The sequence below is a fragment of the Pipistrellus hanaki genome, assembly GCF_964339955.1.
Source record: "Pipistrellus hanaki genome assembly, chromosome: X".
Lineage (NCBI taxonomy): Eukaryota > Metazoa > Chordata > Mammalia > Chiroptera > Vespertilionidae > Pipistrellus > Pipistrellus hanaki.
This window is the reverse complement of record NC_140524.1, coordinates 5,532,645-5,551,627: the sequence shown is the minus strand read 5'-3', so window position 1 is coordinate 5,551,627 and position 18,983 is coordinate 5,532,645. Positions and strand designations below refer to the sequence as shown.

The following is an 18,983-nucleotide window of genomic DNA, read 5'->3' as shown; positions in this document are numbered from 1 at the left end:
ACAGGTAGTTGAGGGCACGCAGTGCTCCCATTTTCATTTGTCTTACCAAGGGCTCTGGCTCAGGGTTGGCTAGCCATCTGACCACAGACAGGCAAAGAAGTTGTCCCACATCACAAAACCAGTAAAGCCAGAGCACCTGACATGATCCAGGCTGTTTCCATGGCGTTCTATTTTTCATGACATGGTGTTATAGAAACATATCCGGTCTTCACTCTGGGTGTGGGCCTCAAGGCAAGGCAGGGGGAAGAGCAACACACGGGTTCGGTTTACACATTTATTCTAAAAATCCTCTTCCAGTGTGGGTAGTGTCTTGGGTCCAGGTCGGTTGATACAAAAAGAAAAGTTTTAACACCAGGTAAAGGGGGTACGGGGACCCCCCCAGCTCCGGAAAGTCACAGACAGGTATAGAAAACACAGCTTGTGTACATTTGTTTAAAAAGTGGTGGGTGGGAGGAAAGTCAAGGAAGATGTGACGCGGCCTGTGGCCGGGCGTCACTTGAGGATTGTACTGGCATCGATCTCCCAGGTGCCAGGTTCCACCACAGAAGCATCCCAGGACACAGCACACCTGCTGGTTCTGTCCTTGGACCCTCCTGTGGGGCCCCCAGAGTGGGGAGAGGGTAGAGGCTGCCACCAAAGGCCGGGTCATCTCACCCTGGGGGCGGAGGAAGCGGGCACAGACAGGCAGACAGGGTCGAGGGCTCCTTCCCGCACCCCTAGGGTGGGAAGATGAACCCAAGCCCCCCACCAAATGTGGGCAGAGAGCCCACCTCCCCAGGAACTACCCTGGTGGGGGATGGCAGAGAGTTCTGTTCACACCGGGGTCCCTAGCTGCCCCAAACAGGGCCATGTGACTATACGGTCCATTTCATGGAAGGGGTTCCTGAACGGAACAGGCTGGGCGAGGGACAGGAATGAACCCAACCAGACAAGATCACAGTTTCCCTTTTATAAAACGTCTAGTGTCGGGGGAAAGACAGTGAAAACCTAAATCACAACTGTAAACAAATGGAGGGAGGGGCTCGGAGCCCCCGTTACACCATCCCCCACTTTGAAGCTGGCTGAGGGCCCCCAGTTCTCAGCACAGTGTGAGAGGAGAAGTGGGGTGTCAGACACCTTTTGGGGCCCACAGGGAGCCGGCGGCGGGGGGCCTTGGAAGATCAGGTGGGCGCCCCCTGCCCAGGACTCAGAGCCACCGCACCCCAGGGCTCAGCGAGGTCAGCATGTGCTCCCCAGACCGGAGTCACGCCCAGGCCAACGAGGAGCGTATCAGAAGGGGTCAGACCAGTGTCCCTGGGGTCTGAGGGTCAGAACCGGAGGACTGCTCCCCCTCTAGCGTCAGGTCACTTAAACGAGCGCTCAGCTCCGGGGGGTACAGGAAGTCCGCGTAGTATCTTTGCAAGGGGTAGCAGGAATCCGGAGGACAGGGTGGGAAGACAGAGGAGAGAGGAGAAGACGGACAAGACACAGAAAGAGAGGAAAAGAGGCTCATTAAAGAGGCGGACGGAGGCACAGGACAGCACCTTGAGGCTCGCAAGCAGGGGGCGTGGTTACAAGAGGAAGAGAAAGGCCAGGGCACAGTATGTCCCTTCCTCCCAGCACCCTGGTTCCAAGGTCCATCTCCAGCTGACATGCACTGCTTGTTAGAATATTAACGTTCTGCTATAGCTTGGCAAGGAACCGCTGTTCCCGGGGCCCAAGACACCCCTCCACCGAGACCCCAAGGACTAATATAGGCCAGGCAGGGCCCGAGACCCGGTGCTAAGGCTGAATGAAGCTAGCACTCCTGGTCCAGGTCATTGGCGCTCACCCCCTCAGCCTGGAGACCTCGCCCTCTACCTGGAGAGACCCCCTCCCCCTCAGTAAAAGCCGCCCCCATACCTGCCGGAGACAGGGGGTGCCGTGAAACTCCTGGAATGCGGGAGGGGGGCCTGGCTGGGGGCCCCGTACAGCGCCTGGCCCACCTCATAGCAGCGGGCGTGCAGGAAGGGCGGGTGCTGCGGGCCCATGTGGGCCAGCACAGGCCGGCGCTGGGGCCCCGCGGCCAGTCCCGAGTTCCGGATGTACCAGTCCCGCAGCCCCTCCAGGGCAAGGTTCTTGTGGCCGCTGCGCTCGCCAGCTGGAGGGACACGGGTGGGTGGGGGCATCCACAGCAGGGGGTTGGGATGCCCCTCTGGGCCCTCTGCGGCCTCCAGGGGCAGGCCACAGGGCTTGGCGCGGGCGGCCCGGGGGTGGGGGTCCTTGCGGAGGAGGGGGCTGCTGCCATCAGCTGCATACACGGGTGGCGGGCCTGGGAACATGGCGAGGAGCCCGTCCCGGCGGGAGAAGGGTCCTGGGACCTCAGCCGCAGGCAGCAGCTCCCCCCAGCCCGGTCCCCCAAAGCCGCGGGGCAGGCCCCGGTCCAAGGAGTAGTCCAAGAGGAAGTCCCCGCACACAGGGGGGAGCCGGGGGGCCCCCCGGGAGGCAGGGGCAGCTGAGCTCGGCCGGGCAGCCCGGGGAGGGTCTGGGGGGCCAGCTGTGCGGGAAGAGAAGGCAGGGACTGGCTGGGGGCGCTCATACAGCACCTCGCTGCTCTTGCAGACTGGGGGACCAGGGGCAGGGGGAGCCAGAGGCACAGGCGGGGAGCCAGCTCCCCCCGCAGCTGCCCTGTCCACTAGCAGGGCCTCAGAGCTGTTGCTGCGGCGGGTGCGAGCTGCGAAGAGCGAGGCGCGGTGGTCCGAGGCCGGGTCCACCCGGGGGAAGCCCATCTGAGAGTCCTGGCTGCCAGACCACTGGCGGGAATGGAGGCCTTCGGGTCTGGGGGAGAAGAAGGGGGATGGGAGGGAGGTCAGACACAGGCAGATGGGCTGAGCGCTCTACGTGTGTATCATGTGTCTCTCTGAACCATCACTTCTCCATCCCCCAATGGATCCTGGACTAGAAATTGTGTGTATAGAGGTGTACGATTGAGGCATGTAAAGGGCAGAGGAGATTCTGTCCCAGACGGAAGGAAGAGGAATTAAAAATGTAGGGGGCCCTGCCGAAACCGGTTTGGCTCAGTGGTAGAGCGTCAGCCTGCAGACTGAAGGGTCCCAGATTCGATTCCGGTCAAGAGCATGAACCTTGGTTGCGGGCACATCCCCAGTGGGGGGTGTGCAGGAGGCAGCTGATCAATGTTTCTCTCTCATCAACGTTTCTAGCTTTCCATCTCTCTCTCTTCCTCTCTGTAAAAACGCAATAAAAAATATATATATATATTTTTTAAATGTATGGGGCCCTGACTGGTTTGGCTCAGTGGATAGGGCGTCGGCCTTCAGACTCACGGGTCACAGGTTCAATTCCAGTCAAGGGCATGTACCTTGGTTACGGGCACATCCCCAGTAGGGGGTGTGCAGGAGGCAGCTGATTGATGTTTCTCTCTCACTGATGTTTCTAACTCTGTCCTTCTCCCTTCCTCTCTGTAAAAAACCAAAAAAATGTATTTTTTAAAAATGTATGGGAGCCCAGGCCTGTTGGCTCCAAGAGAGATGCTGTGCGTGCAGGGCTAGAGAGGAAATGCTGGCGGGACGCCCAGAAAAGGGCTCTTCCGAGCACATCTGACCAGCACCCCTTGCTAAGGCGATTCTCATGGCTCCCCACTTCCTGCACAATGAGGTACTAATCCTCAGGCCTCAACTTCCAGGCCCTTCCTAAATTCTCTGCTCTCCCCGCCCCATGTGTATGAACCACCCAAAACTATCAGCCCACTAGCCACCGTCACTGCATGCAAGTACCACGAGGACCCGGATTTTACTTTGTTCACAGCCTGAGAAAAGCAGGCACTGGGAACTTAAGAACTGGTAGAGGACAGTGGTTAAAAGCACGGACTCTAGAGTCAAGTTTTGGGTTGAAATACCAGGCCTTGGGTTTGCTAACAAGTCACCTAGCTTCTCTGTGCCTCAGTTTCCTCATCTATAAAATGAGAATAACAATAGCACCTCCTCATAGAGGCCTTGTGGTGATGAAATGAGTTGCCACTGATCCCTAGCAGACACTCAGTACTCAGCACAAGTTAACCAGAACTTAGTATGCCCTCATCAAAGGCAGATATTAGTATTCCCATTTCACAAATGAGGAGGCCAAGATTCAGAGATGGGAAATGATATGTTTCTTTTTAATTGATTTTAGAGAGAGGAAGGGAGAGGGAGATATAGAAACATTGATCCACTGCCTCCTGTACGCCCCCTACTGGGGATCGAGACCAGAAACCCGGGCATGTGTCCTGACTGGGAATCGAACCAATGACCTCCCAGTCTATAGGACGACACTCAATCCACTGAACGACCCTGGCCAGGCAGGAAATGACTTGTCCGAAATACACAAAAAAGCCCACACACAATCGCTGGGACTTCTGCCCTCAAATCCCCCCTGCCTTCTTCTCTACCAAGCAATTCCCATTCTCCTTTCAAAGCCCAGCCTCTCGTGTCCCACACCCTCTGGGAATGCTCTCCCACTTAAGCTTAATGGTTCCCTCTTCTGGTCCTCAACCCCACCCCCGCAGCCCCCTTACTTGCAGAGCTGGGGGCCAGCGCCCCGGGTGAGGACAGGGGTTGCAGGCACACTCCGCCCCTCAAAACTGGAGGCACTCCTGGGCAGCGAGCGTGTGGGGCTAGACAGAGACGGGCAAGCAGGTAGGGGTCCACATGAGAGACTGATCCTGCCAGCAGGCCCTCCCGCCAGCCCAGGCTCAGGTCCCTACTCCTGGCTCCCGGGGAAGGAGGGAAGGGCTCATCCTCACCTGGTGGGGCTGGCCACAGAGTTCCTTCGGCTCTTCAGGTCGCCATAGAGATCCGACTGGGGTGGTTTCCATGGGGTCCGCCGCTCAGGGCTGCCCCCAGATATCACCCGCAGCTGGTCCCAGGTCTTGGGCGGTGAGGGGCGCTCTGCCAGAGGGAAGCAGCTACGAGGATCCTCTGGGTGGAAGAAAGAAAGTGGGGGGAAGTCAATGACAGGGGCCTGATAGGCTGTGTGTGAAGCAATGGGCAGGGGCTGGGAGGCAGGAGGGGAGGAGGGCTGGGCAGGGCTGGACAGGCTGACAGTGCAGAGGGCAGTCCCGCTGGAGGATGGGGCATGGCGAAGGAGAAGCTGGAGAGGAAGGGGTGGAGCTGAACATGAAAGGGGAGTGGGTTTAGGGGAGGGGGTCCTCACCGTTATCGTGGCTGGCCCCAGACTCTGAGAGGGAGCTGCTCTCTGAGTGGAGAACTACATCCTCTACAGGCGAGAAGGGGGAGACCGGGCCCGTCAATGCCAGGCCCGGGGCCGCCCCCTTATCCCACTGGCCGGTCTCCACACCCCCCTGCGCCCTCCCCAAGAACCCACCTTTACCTCAATCCCAGGCCACCAGAGTCCTGGCTCCAAACTTTCCTGGGGCCTATGGGTCAGTTCTCAGTCCCCGTCCCCCTGCCCGGAGCCAGATTCCCACCACTCCTCTCACTGGTCAGGTCCCTCAGGTCTGCCTGGCGCCCACCTTTCCCTAGCTGTCCCCCGCCCAACACACACACACACACACACACACACACACACACACACACACATGCCCTCTAGCCAATGCTCATTCCCCTGCTTCCCCTGGGCAGGTGCCCAGAGCCTGGCTCACCTTGGCTGAGTTGAGTGAGGCGTGTGCCCAGGCAGACACCCTGGGCCGCGAGGACTGCCCCCGAGGACAGCGGGAGCACGGGGAGACCGAGGCGGGCTCGGAAGTCCCCGAGCTGCTCCTCCAGCTCATGCAGCCTCCGGAGAGCATCAGCCTGGACCTGGCGCCGGCGCCACCGCTGCTCGGCGCTCAGCTCAGGGGCCAGGGCCAGGCGACGGGCGGCCGCCGTGATCTGCTGCTGCACCGACACCTCGCGCTCCAGGGCCTCGAGGGCCAGCTCCTGCGGGCCCACCGGGATGGTGGGATACAACCAAACGTTGGAAAATGCCAAGCACAGGAAGCGGGCGGTGGCAGAGCCCATCTACACTGCGGGCGGGGCCTGTTCTTCCAAAGGCTAAGAGGCTCTTCCCCACCGGTGGGGACTAGCATCCTCTCTCAGACGAGGAACCCACCCGCCTGTTCAGGGCCCGTCCCTTTCCATTCTGGCCTCTCCTTCCCCTGGACGCAACCCTACTCCTGGCCCAGGCCCCTCCTCCTCCTCTGTATCTGCCTCACCCCCAACCTGTCCCCCTGGCCAACTGCTCACCTGACCAGGGCCCACGGAGTGATGCACTGGGTTGGGGGGCGGTGGAGGGTAAGCTCGGGCTGCAGGGGGCCGCCGTCGGACCAACTGCGGCCGTTCGCCAGGCTCCAGTGGGCACTCGGGGGGCAGCTGGCCAGTTAGCTCCTGAGGGGGCAGGCAGCAGGGGGCAGAGACAATCAAGGGTTAGTTGGGGGGAGGGGGCAAAGCAGTCAGGACTCCGGAAGCTACAGGAGTCCTACTAGGAGCCCAGTCCTACTCAGCATCGCTTGCTTGTTATTTCTCTTCCTCCTCCCAATTCTGCACCAGGCAGGTGCGCAGCCTGGACTCTCACCCCTTGACCCAAATCCTGGGCAGTGGCATGGGATGCAGGGAGACTTGCTTTGGAATCCAGACTTTCTGAGTTTTTATGAAGACACACAGTCTAGCCCTGGCCAGGTGCTCAGTGATTAGAGCATCAACCCACACACAGAAGGGTCTAGGACTCAATTCCCGGTCAAGGGCATGTTCCTGGGTTGCAGGTTTGATCCCCAGCCTGGGCCCTGGCCAGCAACCAATCTCTCTCTCTTTCCTTCTACCCTCTCTCTCTCTCTTTCTCTCCCATCCCTTCTTTCCCTTTCACTCTCTCAAAAAAAATCAATGGAGAAAATATCTTCAGGTGAGCATCAACAGCAACAACAACAAGAAAGGCACACAATCTACACTGAGTGGCCAGATGATGGTGATCTCTGAACGCATAATAATCTGGCCACTCCATGTATATCCTATAGAATAAAAGGCTAATATGCAAATTGTCTCCTCTACCAGGAGTTCGACCAGCAGGCAGGCCGGCCAACTGCCCATGTCCCCTCCCCCTGGCCAAGCTGGCCGGACCCCACCCTTGCACGAATTCATGCACGGGGCCTCTAATATATATACTGAGTGGCCAGATTAGTATGCGTTCAGAGATTACAATGATCTGGCCACTCGGTGTATATCCTGTGCATTACAGAATCCTCCTTCAGGGCTGGTGCTGTATGCTCTGATGCATTATTACGTCCGGGCAGACTGTGTGCACATTCATGCCAAGAGGGAATAACCACTTTAAATCACCCGGTGTCAGATCAGGCCAGGTTTTACTGCCAACTTTTGAAACTAGCGATTGTTTTGCATTTTATTGGACTTTCAAATTGTTGATGGGGGGGTCGTCCTCCATTGCCATATTTCATTGATTCTAGGACATCTAAGCTGAGCTAGAGGTGACAGAGAATTGGTCGCTCGGATAGATGTCTCAGCAATGGCCACCCCAGCCTGCCGACCTAGGAGCCCTGGATTCTCCACCCCTTCCCGCACCCGCACTCTCAGGGGCAGGCTCTCACCGCCTCTTGGAGGCACACTTTGCGCAGCTCCTGAAGTTTCAGGCTCAGGGCCTCCTGCAGCGCCCGCTGCCGGTCAAGCAGTCCCCGCAGACGCTCTGACTTCACCTGGGGAGCGGCCTCCCCAAACAGGGCAGCTGGACACAGAGGGAGCAAAGATCAGTGGGGCAGCGATGGCATCCTACATCCTGTAGGGCCAGGGACCAACCCTCCCAAGTGGGCGGGCAGGTGGTGACTCAGAGCAGGGGAGGAGGCAGCAGGAGGGAGAAGGAGATACCGACCTGAGGCATTGTAAGTGGGAGAGGTGATCAGCTGACCTTTGACTTCCATCCTGGTGTTGTCAAGAGCCCGAGGCCGTGGCTTATGGTGGGATAAGGCCTGGTAGTGATGCATGGGAACCATTAAGGAAGCACATGTGTGGTCCCTCACCCAGCTTCCCACACCCCGGGAAGAAGGGGTACCCTGGCCCCACCCGCCTGCCTGACCTGCCCTCTCAGAGTCTGAGTAATATCTAGCCTCCACCAGGCCCTCATACCTTGGTTCCCTTCCCATTGAGTGGGAGCACAGCAAGTGGGGAGCTGGGCAGACTTATGCCTCCTCAGAGGCCCATGGGCCACAGTCAGGATTCTCACCTGGAGGGGGGGAATTAATATCACAGGTTCAACCAACTAGAACAACATGGGCATTGATTGCATTAAGCACCCGCATGCCAGGAAGAATTACCTTTAATCTTCACAACCATGGCAGTTCTGTAATTATTATCACCCCAGTTTATTATTTATTTATTTAAAAATTATATATATATATATATATATATATATATATATATATATATATATAGTTATTGATGTCAGAGAGGAAGGGAGAGGGGGAGAGAGATAGAAACATCAAAGATGAGAGAGAACCAATGATGAAAAAGAATCCTGCACGCCCCACACTGGAGATGGAGCCCACAACCCTGGCATGCGCCCTGACTGGGAATCAAACCAGACCTCCTAGTTCATAGACCAACACTCAACTACTGAGCCACACTGACCGGGCCACTACCCCCAGTTTAGAGATAAGGAGAGGAAGACACAGAGGTGAAGAAACTTGCCTCTGGCTAAGGATAGAGCCCAGGCCACCCCTTTGGTCCAACATTCTCCATCACTAGAGCTGCTCCAACCCCACCAGTTCCTCAGAAGGTCACAGCCGATATGACCGCAGGGCCTTTGCCCTGGGTATGGCTGCTGTCTGGAGTGCTCTGTTCACCTATCACCAGACCCTGGTTCTCACATGCTGGGGCTTAAATGTCACTTCCAGAGTTGGGCCCTCACAACTGCTGTCCAACACGAGACTGTCCCTCATACATTGGGAGGACAAGGAATGTGTCTGTCCTGTTTTTTGTTTTGCTTTTTAAATATATTTTATTGGGTTTTTTTTATAGAGAGAAAGGGAGAGGGATAGAGTTAGAAACATTGATGGGAGAGAAACATCGATCAGCCGCCTCCTGCACACCTCCCACATGGGATGTGCCCGCAACCAAGGCACATGCCCTTGGCCGGAATCAAACCCAGGACCCTCCAGTCCGCAGGCTGACGCTCTATCCACTGAGCCAAACCGGTTACGGCTATCTGTCCTGTTTTCATCAGTGTCTCTGGCACTCAGAGTGATTCTGTGTGCACAGCAAGTGCTCAGCTGGATCTGCTGGGTGAATGAAAAGATGACAAGCTCTAGCTGGTTTGGCTCAGTGGATAGAGCGTTGGCCTGTGGACTGAAGGGTCCTGGGTTCAATTCCAGCCCAGGGCACATGCCTGGATTGCAGGCTCAATCCCCAGTAGGCGGCACGCAGGAGGCAGCCAATCAATGATTCTCTCTGTCATTGATGTTTCTATCTCTTCTTCTCCCTTCCTCTCTGGAATAAAAAATATATAAAATATATAAAAAATTAAATTTAATTTAAAAAGGGTGACAAGGCAGCTGGCCCAGGGATTGAGCCTAGATCTGTAGGTCGCTACTCATCCCAACTCTATTCTGAAGCTTTGGTATGGCAGGGAGAAGAGTGCCCCCTGGGCTCCAGGACCCCTCCAGCCCCTCTGCTCACCTCAGTCTGTCCCGCACCCAGCAGAGGGAAATCACCCTGCTGGGATTTTGACCAGTCAAGTCTACAACTACAGATAACAAGCTGACTGCCTCCTGCCTCTCTCTCTGGCCCAAGCTGCCCTAGCTGACCATAGGGCCTGCTTTGGCAGGCTATCAGCCCTGCCCTCATTCCCTCCTCTGGAGTTTGCTCCCTCCCTCCCACATCCTGCTTGGTCCCCAGCAGGGCAGCCAGGTGACATCACCTGCCACCATCTGGCCTGACCTCAGTGGCAGGCAGCTGGGAGGGCCTCATGAGGTCACAGACGTCCCATCCCCATCTATCTCGAACCTACCAGCAGCTTATTATGAAATGCTGGCTGGGTGTGGGGAAGACCCAGGCAACTGAGCAAGCATGGGTTCAAGCCCCCACCCCATCCAGACATTGGGAGATGTGGCCAAGCCTCGGCAGTCCTCCTACCCACCCCATAGGATCCGTCCCCTCCTGTGGTTCCCTGCCTTCAACACCAGGGGCAGGGATCGCAATCTAAAGCCCTTCCGCATACCCAGGCAGCAACGTGTGCTTGGCAGAGGCACTCAGATGGCCATCCTCTGAGGTCTGACATTGCTCAGCACAACAGGGTTTCCTGGAGGCCCCAGCCCAGCCCCTCTGCCCCTTGGTTCCTGGGGGTCCTTCTACCCAGCCTCCATTTGGGTTTGAGGAGCCCTTCCAAGGCCCCCCTACACCTTCCTTCGCCCTCACAGAAACCTCCACTCCTCCCCGGTGGTCCCGCCGGCCAGGACTGGTCCTACCTCTCACACAAAGCTGCCTCAAGCCGTCCTTCCCTGGGAGCTCCCGGCATCTTGGAAGTCAACATGGGGTCCAGAAAGGAACCCCGACTCCACCCTGTCAGCCTGACCATGGGGACATAGCTAAGGCCTGAGTCATGGGGTCACCGGGCAGGCTAGACACAGGGTCCACGCCCCACACCCCCACACCTGGCTCCCGAACCTCTGCCTCTGCATGGCTGCCCTGGGCACATTTGCCCTGGGGCCCGGGGCTGCCAGGTGCCCACCCAGAGAGGATAAGGGGATCCCAGCAGCCCCCTCCCCAACACCCTCCCACTCCAGGCCCGGCTTTTGCCATGGTGGGCCTGTGCGGTCCCAAGATGGGCTGCGGAAGGAGAGTTGAGAACACTCCCACACCCAGAGGCGGGCCCAGCAGGTTTTTCAGGTCTGCCCTTCTGACACCACAACCAAGAAATTCCTGGCTATAATGACTGTTTACAACCAAGACACCTCACCTGGGTGGCACCCCGACACCTTCAGTAGGACCCCCATTTCCACATCCTGCCACCATGGGAGCAAATAAACTCATAAACTCTGTGTCTAGACTGTTCAGGCTATCCTGAGGGCCCCCCTGCCCCAGGTGAACAGATGCGGGGGGGGGGGGGGGGGGGCTGGAAGGCGGGCTTTGGGCTTTCCTGAGAGGCTGGGCTCCAGGTTAAGGGAGGGTAGAGGCTATTCCCACAGAGAAGGAAGGGGGAAGAGGAAGTTGGGGCAGTGGAAAAGGGGAACTCTGGCTTCTTTTCTCCCTGATCCCTTCCCTTCCTCCATTTCCGGCAAGGGATCAGCTCCATGCCAAGAAAGGAAATTGGACATTTTGGGCTTCACCCATCTACTCCGGCCCTCCCTTGCTGTCTTCTTGTGCAGATCTAGCTCTTTCCCGCAGAAAACACGAGCACACCCCATACCCTCCTCACCCCAACCTGCGGGCCCATGTTCCCAGGTGCTCACCAATACCGGATAGGTACTGTGGGGCGGCTCCAGGTACCTGAAAAAATAGTTGTCTCCACCAGGCCCGGCTCCCTCTGGTAGTGGCGGTGAGCAGTGAGTGCAGTGGCAGCTGCCTAGACCGCCTCCCACTAGGCAATGGCCCAGCCTACCTGGCCAGGGACTGGGCCGGCCCATACCTTTTAACCCTTGCCTGCCTGCCACCGAGGCTCGGTCACACTCCGAGGCAGTCTCAGGGTCAGGTACCCTCAGGGTGTCTAGCACAGCCAAGACGAGAGCCTAGACCTTCCTCTCCACCGCAGTCCCCCAGCAGAGAACCGGGGAAGAAGGGCTAAGGATGATGGTAGTGGGAGTTGCCTCTGGGGCTGCCCAATTTCCCAGATGAGACCCTGTTCCGCCCTGGGTATAACCTGGGAGCTGGGGGATGAAGATCTGGCGAGGCCCAGAGTGTAAATCTGTGTGTGTGTGCGCGCGCGCACGCGTGTGCGTGTGTGTGTGTGTGTGTGTGTGTGTGTGTGTGTGTGTGTGTGTCTTGGCAGTCCTCATCACATTCTTGAGGCCCCTACCCTTCCCGCCCCCGCCCCCCTCCAAGGCATTGGTATGGAAAGGCTTTAGAGCAAGTCCGCCCCTCACTGAAGTAACAGCGGCCCAGTTGGGGAGAGAGGTTAACTTTTCTAAGGGGAGACCTGACCTCAAGACACTCCCACCTTCTGCAGCTCCAGGAGAAATCATCCCAGCAAACAAGTGCTTTAACCCCTTCCGGTCCCTGCAAACTTGGGTGGATGGTGCAGACCCAGCTCCTCGCAGCCAGCTTGTAGATGTGGAAGTGGGGGCTCGGAGAGGTGATGAGGCCTGATTCTGATCACAGATGCATGACAGCAGGCCGCATCAGATCTTGGGGGGTTGGGTCCTGGGTCAAAGGCCAACAGGGGCTACTCCTGCAAGGGAGGAGTGGGAAAGGGGACTCATGCTGCCTCATACTCATGCTGCCCCCCCCCATTTTTCCCCTTTGGGCAAATCAAGAAAATTGAGGGCTGTGTCCCTGAGATGGACTGTTTCCCCCACACCACTGCCTGGGCTCTGGGCCTGCACCAGCACGCACCACACCTCCTGCATTCCTTTTGGGACCATCTGTCTGTGACCTCGGGGCCCAAGCCCAGCCAAGGCCCCTGCAGCAGTCCATGCTGGGAAATCAAAGGGCAGCTTAAGGCAAGTTCCCTGCCCACATACATGCCTCCTTCCACCCGGACCACCTTTCTTCCCGGATTTGAGATTTCCGCCTGCACAGAACACAAAGGCCCATTTCATCTCCCCCTTCTTACCCCTCCACCCCCATCCCGGCTGCCTGGGGCTGGTGGAGGCAGCAGCCATAAGGTGGGTAGCTGGATGTTGGTGGGGAGTGTCCTCTCGGCCATGGCCTCTCCTGTCTCTCGTGGGACACCCAGGATGTTGAGAAGAGGTATGTTTATAGAATCAGACATGAGAGGGACAAGGGTATCTGGCTGACAATGCAGATTGAGTCTCAAGACTTAGGTTTCTTCATTTGAAAAATGTGTAACTGGTGCTTACAGAGCCAAGAGAGGTCCAAGACACTTTAAAAGGCATTTCACAGTGCAAGGTCACTCACACCATGTCATTAATGACTGTCAACAACAACAATAACCTCACGCAAGAAAAGGTAACTGGGCCTCTTGGGTCAGTCAAACAGGCAGGGCAGAGTCACACACACACACACACACACACACACACACACACACACACCATTGCCCTGGTACACAACTTTTAACAGCCTGGAAGCTGGCCAACCTCTAAGCCCTGCCACAATTGGCACTTGAGCCTCAGGTGGCCTCATGAAGGGGTAACAAGTGGTAGATCTGGGTTCAACCCAGCTCTGCCACTAACTGGCTGTGTGACTGCTTGGACAAGTCCCTTAACCACTCTGGGCCTCAGTGTTATCATCAATAAAATGGGAGCGATGATGAAGAGGGTTGTTGTGAGCATGGCTTGAGTTAATACATTCAAAGCTTGCTTAGGACAGTGCCTGGTCCGAGCTATGTGCTCTATGATAGATCCTGCCTTCCTCCAGTTGATGGACAGTCGTAAGCCCACCTGCGGCCAGACATTCCTGAGCTCTGAACCACCAATCAGCACCTGCCAAATACCCTAAGCCCGCCCGCCCCATTCCTAAGTCCCTAGGTCCCTAATCACCCATCAGCGTGTGCTGAGTGCCCTAAGCCCCGCCCCCTATCCTTAAAGGTGCTTGTACCCTTGCCTTCGCTCTCTTCCACCCCTCTCTCTGGAAGCAGCCGGCAGGGGTACTCTTCCCTCCAATAAAGCCTGTGTCCTGCCATCCCGGTCTCCGGCCCTTCTCTTTTTAATCTATCACTCTATATGTACTAGCTGTCACAATTACAAGTCAGAACCCAAAGTCAGAAATCAAAATATATCAACATATATATCTGATAGGGCTGATATCCCTCAGCCTCACCTGATAAATGCGAAACAGAGCTGTTTTCCCTCGAATAACTTGTCCGAACTCAGGAACTAAATATAATCAGGTGAATTCCTGAGACAGAGCTGACTAGTACAGGGGGTGGAGAAAGTACAGAAGTCAGCATCAAAACCCTTAGCGTCAAAACCCTCCCTACTTGCTACTCAGATCTGGATCCCTCCCTACTTGCCAAATCAGACATATTTGAAACAGAGCTGTTTTCCTTCATTGTCTAACCTCTCCCTACTCAACAGAAAAAAATGCAGGAAACAAATATATTTATACAACACAGTATCTTTACTATCCCAATTCTAGCCATGGAGCTCAGGAAAATGAAGACTTGAATAAGCTTTTGAGTTAGAGCTGATATTCCTCATTATCTGAACTCTTTCTACTCACTATATAAAATGCAAACATTTATCAACATACCACCAGATGCGTGTGACAAAGAGAAAGAGCAAAAGAGCTGGCAGAGGCCGGCCGGCATGGCTCAGTGGTTGTGTTGACCTATGAACCAGGAGGTCATGGTTCGATTCCTGATCACGCTACATGCCTAGGTGCCACGATCAATCCCCAGTGGGGGCTTGTAGGGGGCAGCCAGTCAATTGTTCTCTCTCATCATTGATGTTTCTGTCTCTTTCTCCCTCTCCCTTTCTCTCTGAAATCAATAATATATATTATTGAGCTGGCAGAAAAATCACTGTGTATACATTTTGTCCCAAAAATGTATACACACTTGAACAGCTGATAGTTCAATTGATGTTTTGTTCTTTTCAGACTTAACCTATTGGCATTAATAATGGGTTAAAAGTATATATTGCAAAACCAAAATACCTTCAGATAACTTGGGGGTCCTTTCACTGTCTGAACTATCCAAACTCTCCCTCTCATAATCAAATACCAAATAGATTGGGACAGAGAGGGATGCTTGCGCTGTTATTAATAGATTTAGATAAATATTTTAGGTCAATGAGATGGGTATGGCATCTCGTTCCTCAAACTCTCACTACTCTCTATGAGAAATGCAGAACAAAACATAAATGAAGAACGCATTGCCTGCTCACTAACCAAATTCTCTCCGACTGCCCCCAGAATCAAGGAGATTCTTACAGCAAGGGAACCTTGCTGTTGTTATTGTCACTATTGGATGGGGTTGATTCTAACACTTGATGAAGAGGGTCTTAGACCCCCCAGACCTACCCACAGAGGTTAGATGGACTTAGCATAAGATACACTGACTACTAAGACAAGGGGGATAAGCCCCTGAACCATCCTACCCCTACCAAGCCTTGAAGTCTCTGCCTGGAATGGATTTATTTTTCAGGCCAAGAAAGCAGGGATCATGCACCTAGGGTCAAAATCAGGAGATGGGGGTGACATGACGTAGAAGAATAACACATCCACTTGAGTCTCCCACCCCCGCGTATGTACTCAGTCCCCAACCTGACAAGGCTGGAAATCTGACCCAGACCTCCCAGACTCCCAGAGAGTCGCTGAATAATTTAGGGTGTTCTTCCACACTCAGGGAGGTGGGGAGCACAGGAACAGTTCTATGCCCTCCTAGGGCAGGGAGAGAAATGCACGCTCTGAGTGAGATCACTGGGTGGGGGTGGGGGAAATCACATGCAAAAACCACTTTGGCCACACGAGGCCCAGAAGGCTGCTTGTTCTTTTCATGCTAAGAGGAGCATTTGGGATGAACTTCGGAGACAACGGGATGGGGATCGGCGGAACCTCCTCGTTCAGGGCAGGGTACAAAGGGACCCTTTCCTTCTGGCTCAGAGGAGATGGAAAGTGGGTGTTAAGAAGGAGGGAGATGCACAGGGTAGGGGAGTACGGAAAGGGGTAGACAGGGGTCTGGGGTTGAGACAGGGTGAAGGGACAGGGCAGGAAGGAATGTAAGGAACAAAACAAACCCAGTTACTGTAGGATGGAGGTCAGGAGTCAGACAGACAAGGAGCCAGGACACTGGCCAGGACATAGGATGGAGTGAGGCTCAGGACAAGGGTTAGAGAAGAAAAGTAGGGGACAAAGAGCAGAGCAGCAATCAGGGTCAGTATAGAACATGATGGGGGACACATCAAAACAGATGAAAGGAAGGGATAGGAAAAAGGGCAGGTGCAAGATGGAGGTAAGAAACAGGGAAAGACTGGTGTGGAATGGGGAGGGGAATGAGGACAGCGATGGGACAAGAGAAGACAGTGGAGAACAGCCCAGGTTTGGGGGCAGGGATAGGGCAGGAGACAAAGGGATGGTCTGAAGGTGGCTAGCCAGGATGGAGATTGGGAGTCATGAGAGGGACCTGGGGCTGGTACAGGGTGGGGAGAAAGTACAGAAGTCAGATGCCAGGAATCTGGCCAGACATGGATCGGGTTGGGGTTAGAGGGACAGGATAGGACTGGGAGGGGTTCAGAGACTGGATAAGAGTTCAGGGAACAGACAGGTCGAGCGTCGGGACAGAAACTGGGGTGATCAAGACAAGGCAAGATGAGCTCCACAGATAGAACAGGGTCAGGCGAAGACTGGGGTCAGGGCAAGGATCCTGGGACCCGGATGGGCTTCGGGGTGAGGACTAAGTTTAGGGTGACAAAACAGGGGTGGAGGATGACGCCAGGCTAGAATAAGGCTAGGTCCGGGGTCAGACTGGAGGTCCTCCGGTCAAGACTGGCCCGGGTTCGAGATTTTTAAAAGATGCAGACAGGTTCGGCAAGGGTTCAGAGTGAGACCACGAGGTCAGAGGTGGGGGGGTGGGGGGCGTAAGTACATCCCCGGTGGGTCCTCACCCCGCCCAGTCTCCTCCCTTTCTTTCCCAGCGGGCGTTACTCACCCTAGGTCCTCGCCCGGCGGCATAGGCGGGGTCGGTGAGGGCCAGGAGGGATGGTGGGCGCGCCCGTCCCTCGCCGCCTCCCGCTCTTCCCGCTCCTCTTCCGCGCCCTGCGGTGGGCCGCGTTTGGTCGCCCCACTGTTAGCTTCGGGGGCCAGATGGAGGGTTCGGGAGGGTGGGAGAGCAGCGCCGGGTCCGATGCGGGCGGGGGACCCGGCCCCCCTACAGGTAACTCGGCTCGGTCCGCTCCCGGCTGCGCCGCCGCCGTTGGTCTCCAGCCCGCGGGGAGGAGGGGTGGCGGCTGACAGGGGGCGGGGTGCAAGACCACAGGCGGGGTGCGAGACCACAGCGGCGGCGGCGATCGATTGCGCAGGCGCCAGTTCAGGTCTTGGAGCCTGGGAGCACCGGGAGCGATCCAGCTGGGAGCGCGTGCGCACATGCCTTCTCGGGGGCGGCTGAGCTCTCCCCCTCCCCTGGCCACGCCCCCTCAGTGATCAGACTGGCGCCCCTCACCCCAAGCCAGCCCCTAGCGAACCACCAAGCGGTACCTCAAACTGCCTTCTGTGGGACACCACCGCACCTCTGAACTCCCCCAATACCTCCCGCGCCCCCAGTGCGCCTCAGACCACCCTTTACCATCTCCCAAGTGGTACCCCCAAACTACTACCCATTGATCCCAAGCAGTACTTCCAGTCCGCCCCCCATGGACAACCAAGCTGTGCAAACTACTCCACTGCCCCCAAGTTGCTCCCCCAAATTATCTGCGATAGGCCCTGAAACCATTAACCTCCCAAAAGCACTTTCGGATCATCCTCCATCTATCCTCAATACACACCCCAAACACCCTCCACTGACCCCAAATGGCTCTCCTTGTACCCTCCTAACCATACCCTACACCCACAACACCACCCCAAGCATTATCAACTACCCATGGTGCGGTCCCCACTTGCACCCCCAATCAATTTCAACAGGCATCGACCGGTTCCACCTCCAAACCATGTTCCATGAACCCCCACCGACCTTTCATTGACCAGCCCTATACCCTGCCAAACCACCTTCCAACAGCCCCTGTCACTACACCATTTACTCCCAAGCACTCAATGTGATCCTCTAACTCACTTCAAACTGCTTTCCACCACCCTCTCCGCGGCCAAACTACACCCCACTGACCCAAACTCCACCCCCAAACTACCCCCCAATAGTCCCCAAGACCCCCAAATAAATGCCAACTTTCTCTCTGTAGTTACCCAATCAGACCCCTCCAATCATACATCAGTGACCCGAATATATCAAAAAGCACTCTCCAATGACCTTTTCTCAATTGAGGTATATTTTACATACATAGAAATTGCCCACTTTAAGCATGCAATTCAACTATTATAGTACATTTTCTCAAGTATGCAAAAATCACCGCAATCCACTTTTAGAGCATTTTTATTATCTCAACGAGATAGCTCATTCCTGGGAGTACTTGAGACTTTGATTCCCAACAATGTTGTCAGTTTGGCTCAAATACACTCAGAAATTATCTTTAAAAAAAAATCTCTCCGGCCGAAAACCATTTTGGCTCAGTGGATACAGCATCAGCCTGCAGACTGAAAGGTCCCAGATTCAATTCCGGTCAAGGGCATGTACCTTGGTTGCGGGCACATCTCCAGTAGGGGGTGTGCAGGAGGCAGCTGATCAATGTTTCTCTCTCATCGATGTTTCTAGTTCTCTATCCCTCTCCCTTTCTCTCTGTAAAAAGATCAATAAAAATACATATTTAAAAGAAGAATTATTTTTAAAAATAAAAATAAAAAATAATCTCTCACCCTGGCTGGTTTGGTTCAATAGAGCAGCGTTTTTCAACCGCTGTTCCGTGGCACACTAGTGTGCCGCGAGATGTTGCCTGGTGTGCCGTAGGTGCAGACAAGACAAGAATTTTATAATTTTTCACTATTTTGTTTACTTAATATTTCATAATAAAGTAATTATAAAATACTTTCTTTGTGTTTATTTGATTCCTATTCAAGAGAATTACTTTATATATAGTCAATATAGGCACAGAGTTAAATTTTTTAACATTTTCTAATGGTGGTGTGCCTCGTGATTTTTTTCATGAAACAAGTGTGCCTTTGCCCAAAAAAGGTTGAAAAACACTGCAATAGAGTTGGCCTGTAGACTGAAGGGTCCTGGGCACATGTCCAGGTTGCAGGCTTGATCCCCAGTAGGGGCGTGCAGGAAGCAACCAATCAATGATTCTCTCTCATCATTCATGTTTCTCTCTC

General features: G+C 55.2%; 1 protein-coding gene across 2 annotated transcripts; it reads right to left on the bottom strand.

Annotated features, from left to right (window-relative positions):
• Nucleotides 1-260: 260 nt before the first annotated feature.
• On the bottom strand, nt 261-17,095 carry CCDC120 (coiled-coil domain containing 120). 2 transcript variants are annotated; one of them, XM_084870800.1, is made up of 11 exons: nt 16,717-17,095; nt 8,082-8,178; nt 7,828-7,924; nt 7,550-7,683; nt 6,198-6,338; nt 5,615-5,891; nt 5,167-5,229; nt 4,757-4,931; nt 4,529-4,627; nt 1,882-2,796; nt 261-1,394 (listed from the first exon to the last, which is right to left on the bottom strand). In XM_084870800.1, exons 3-11 carry the CDS (start codon nt 7,874-7,876, stop codon nt 1,280-1,282), a joined length of 1,968 nt encoding a protein of 655 aa, XP_084726926.1. In that variant the 5' UTR covers nt 7,877-7,924; nt 8,082-8,178; nt 16,717-17,095; the 3' UTR covers nt 261-1,279. The 2 variants fall into 2 exon arrangements, with proteins under 2 accessions (XP_084726926.1, XP_084726927.1); XM_084870801.1 differs by having other exon boundaries at nt 7,864-7,924.
• Between the last annotated feature and the right edge of the window lie 1,888 nt (nt 17,096-18,983).

Excerpts from the sequence above, each read along its gene's own strand:
- CCDC120 (XM_084870800.1), bottom strand. The coding sequence starts at position 7,876 with ATGGAAGTCAAAGGTCAGCTGATCACCTCTCCCACTTACAATGCCTCA. Across the intron at positions 5,892-6,197 it reads ACTCCGTGGGCCCTGGTCAG|GAGCTGGCCCTCGAGGCCCT; the intron begins GTGAGCAGTTGG and ends GTGGGCCCGCAG. Across the intron at positions 4,932-5,166 it reads TGGGGCCAGCCACGATAACG|AGGATCCTCGTAGCTGCTTC; the intron begins GTGAGGACCCCC and ends TCTTCCACCCAG.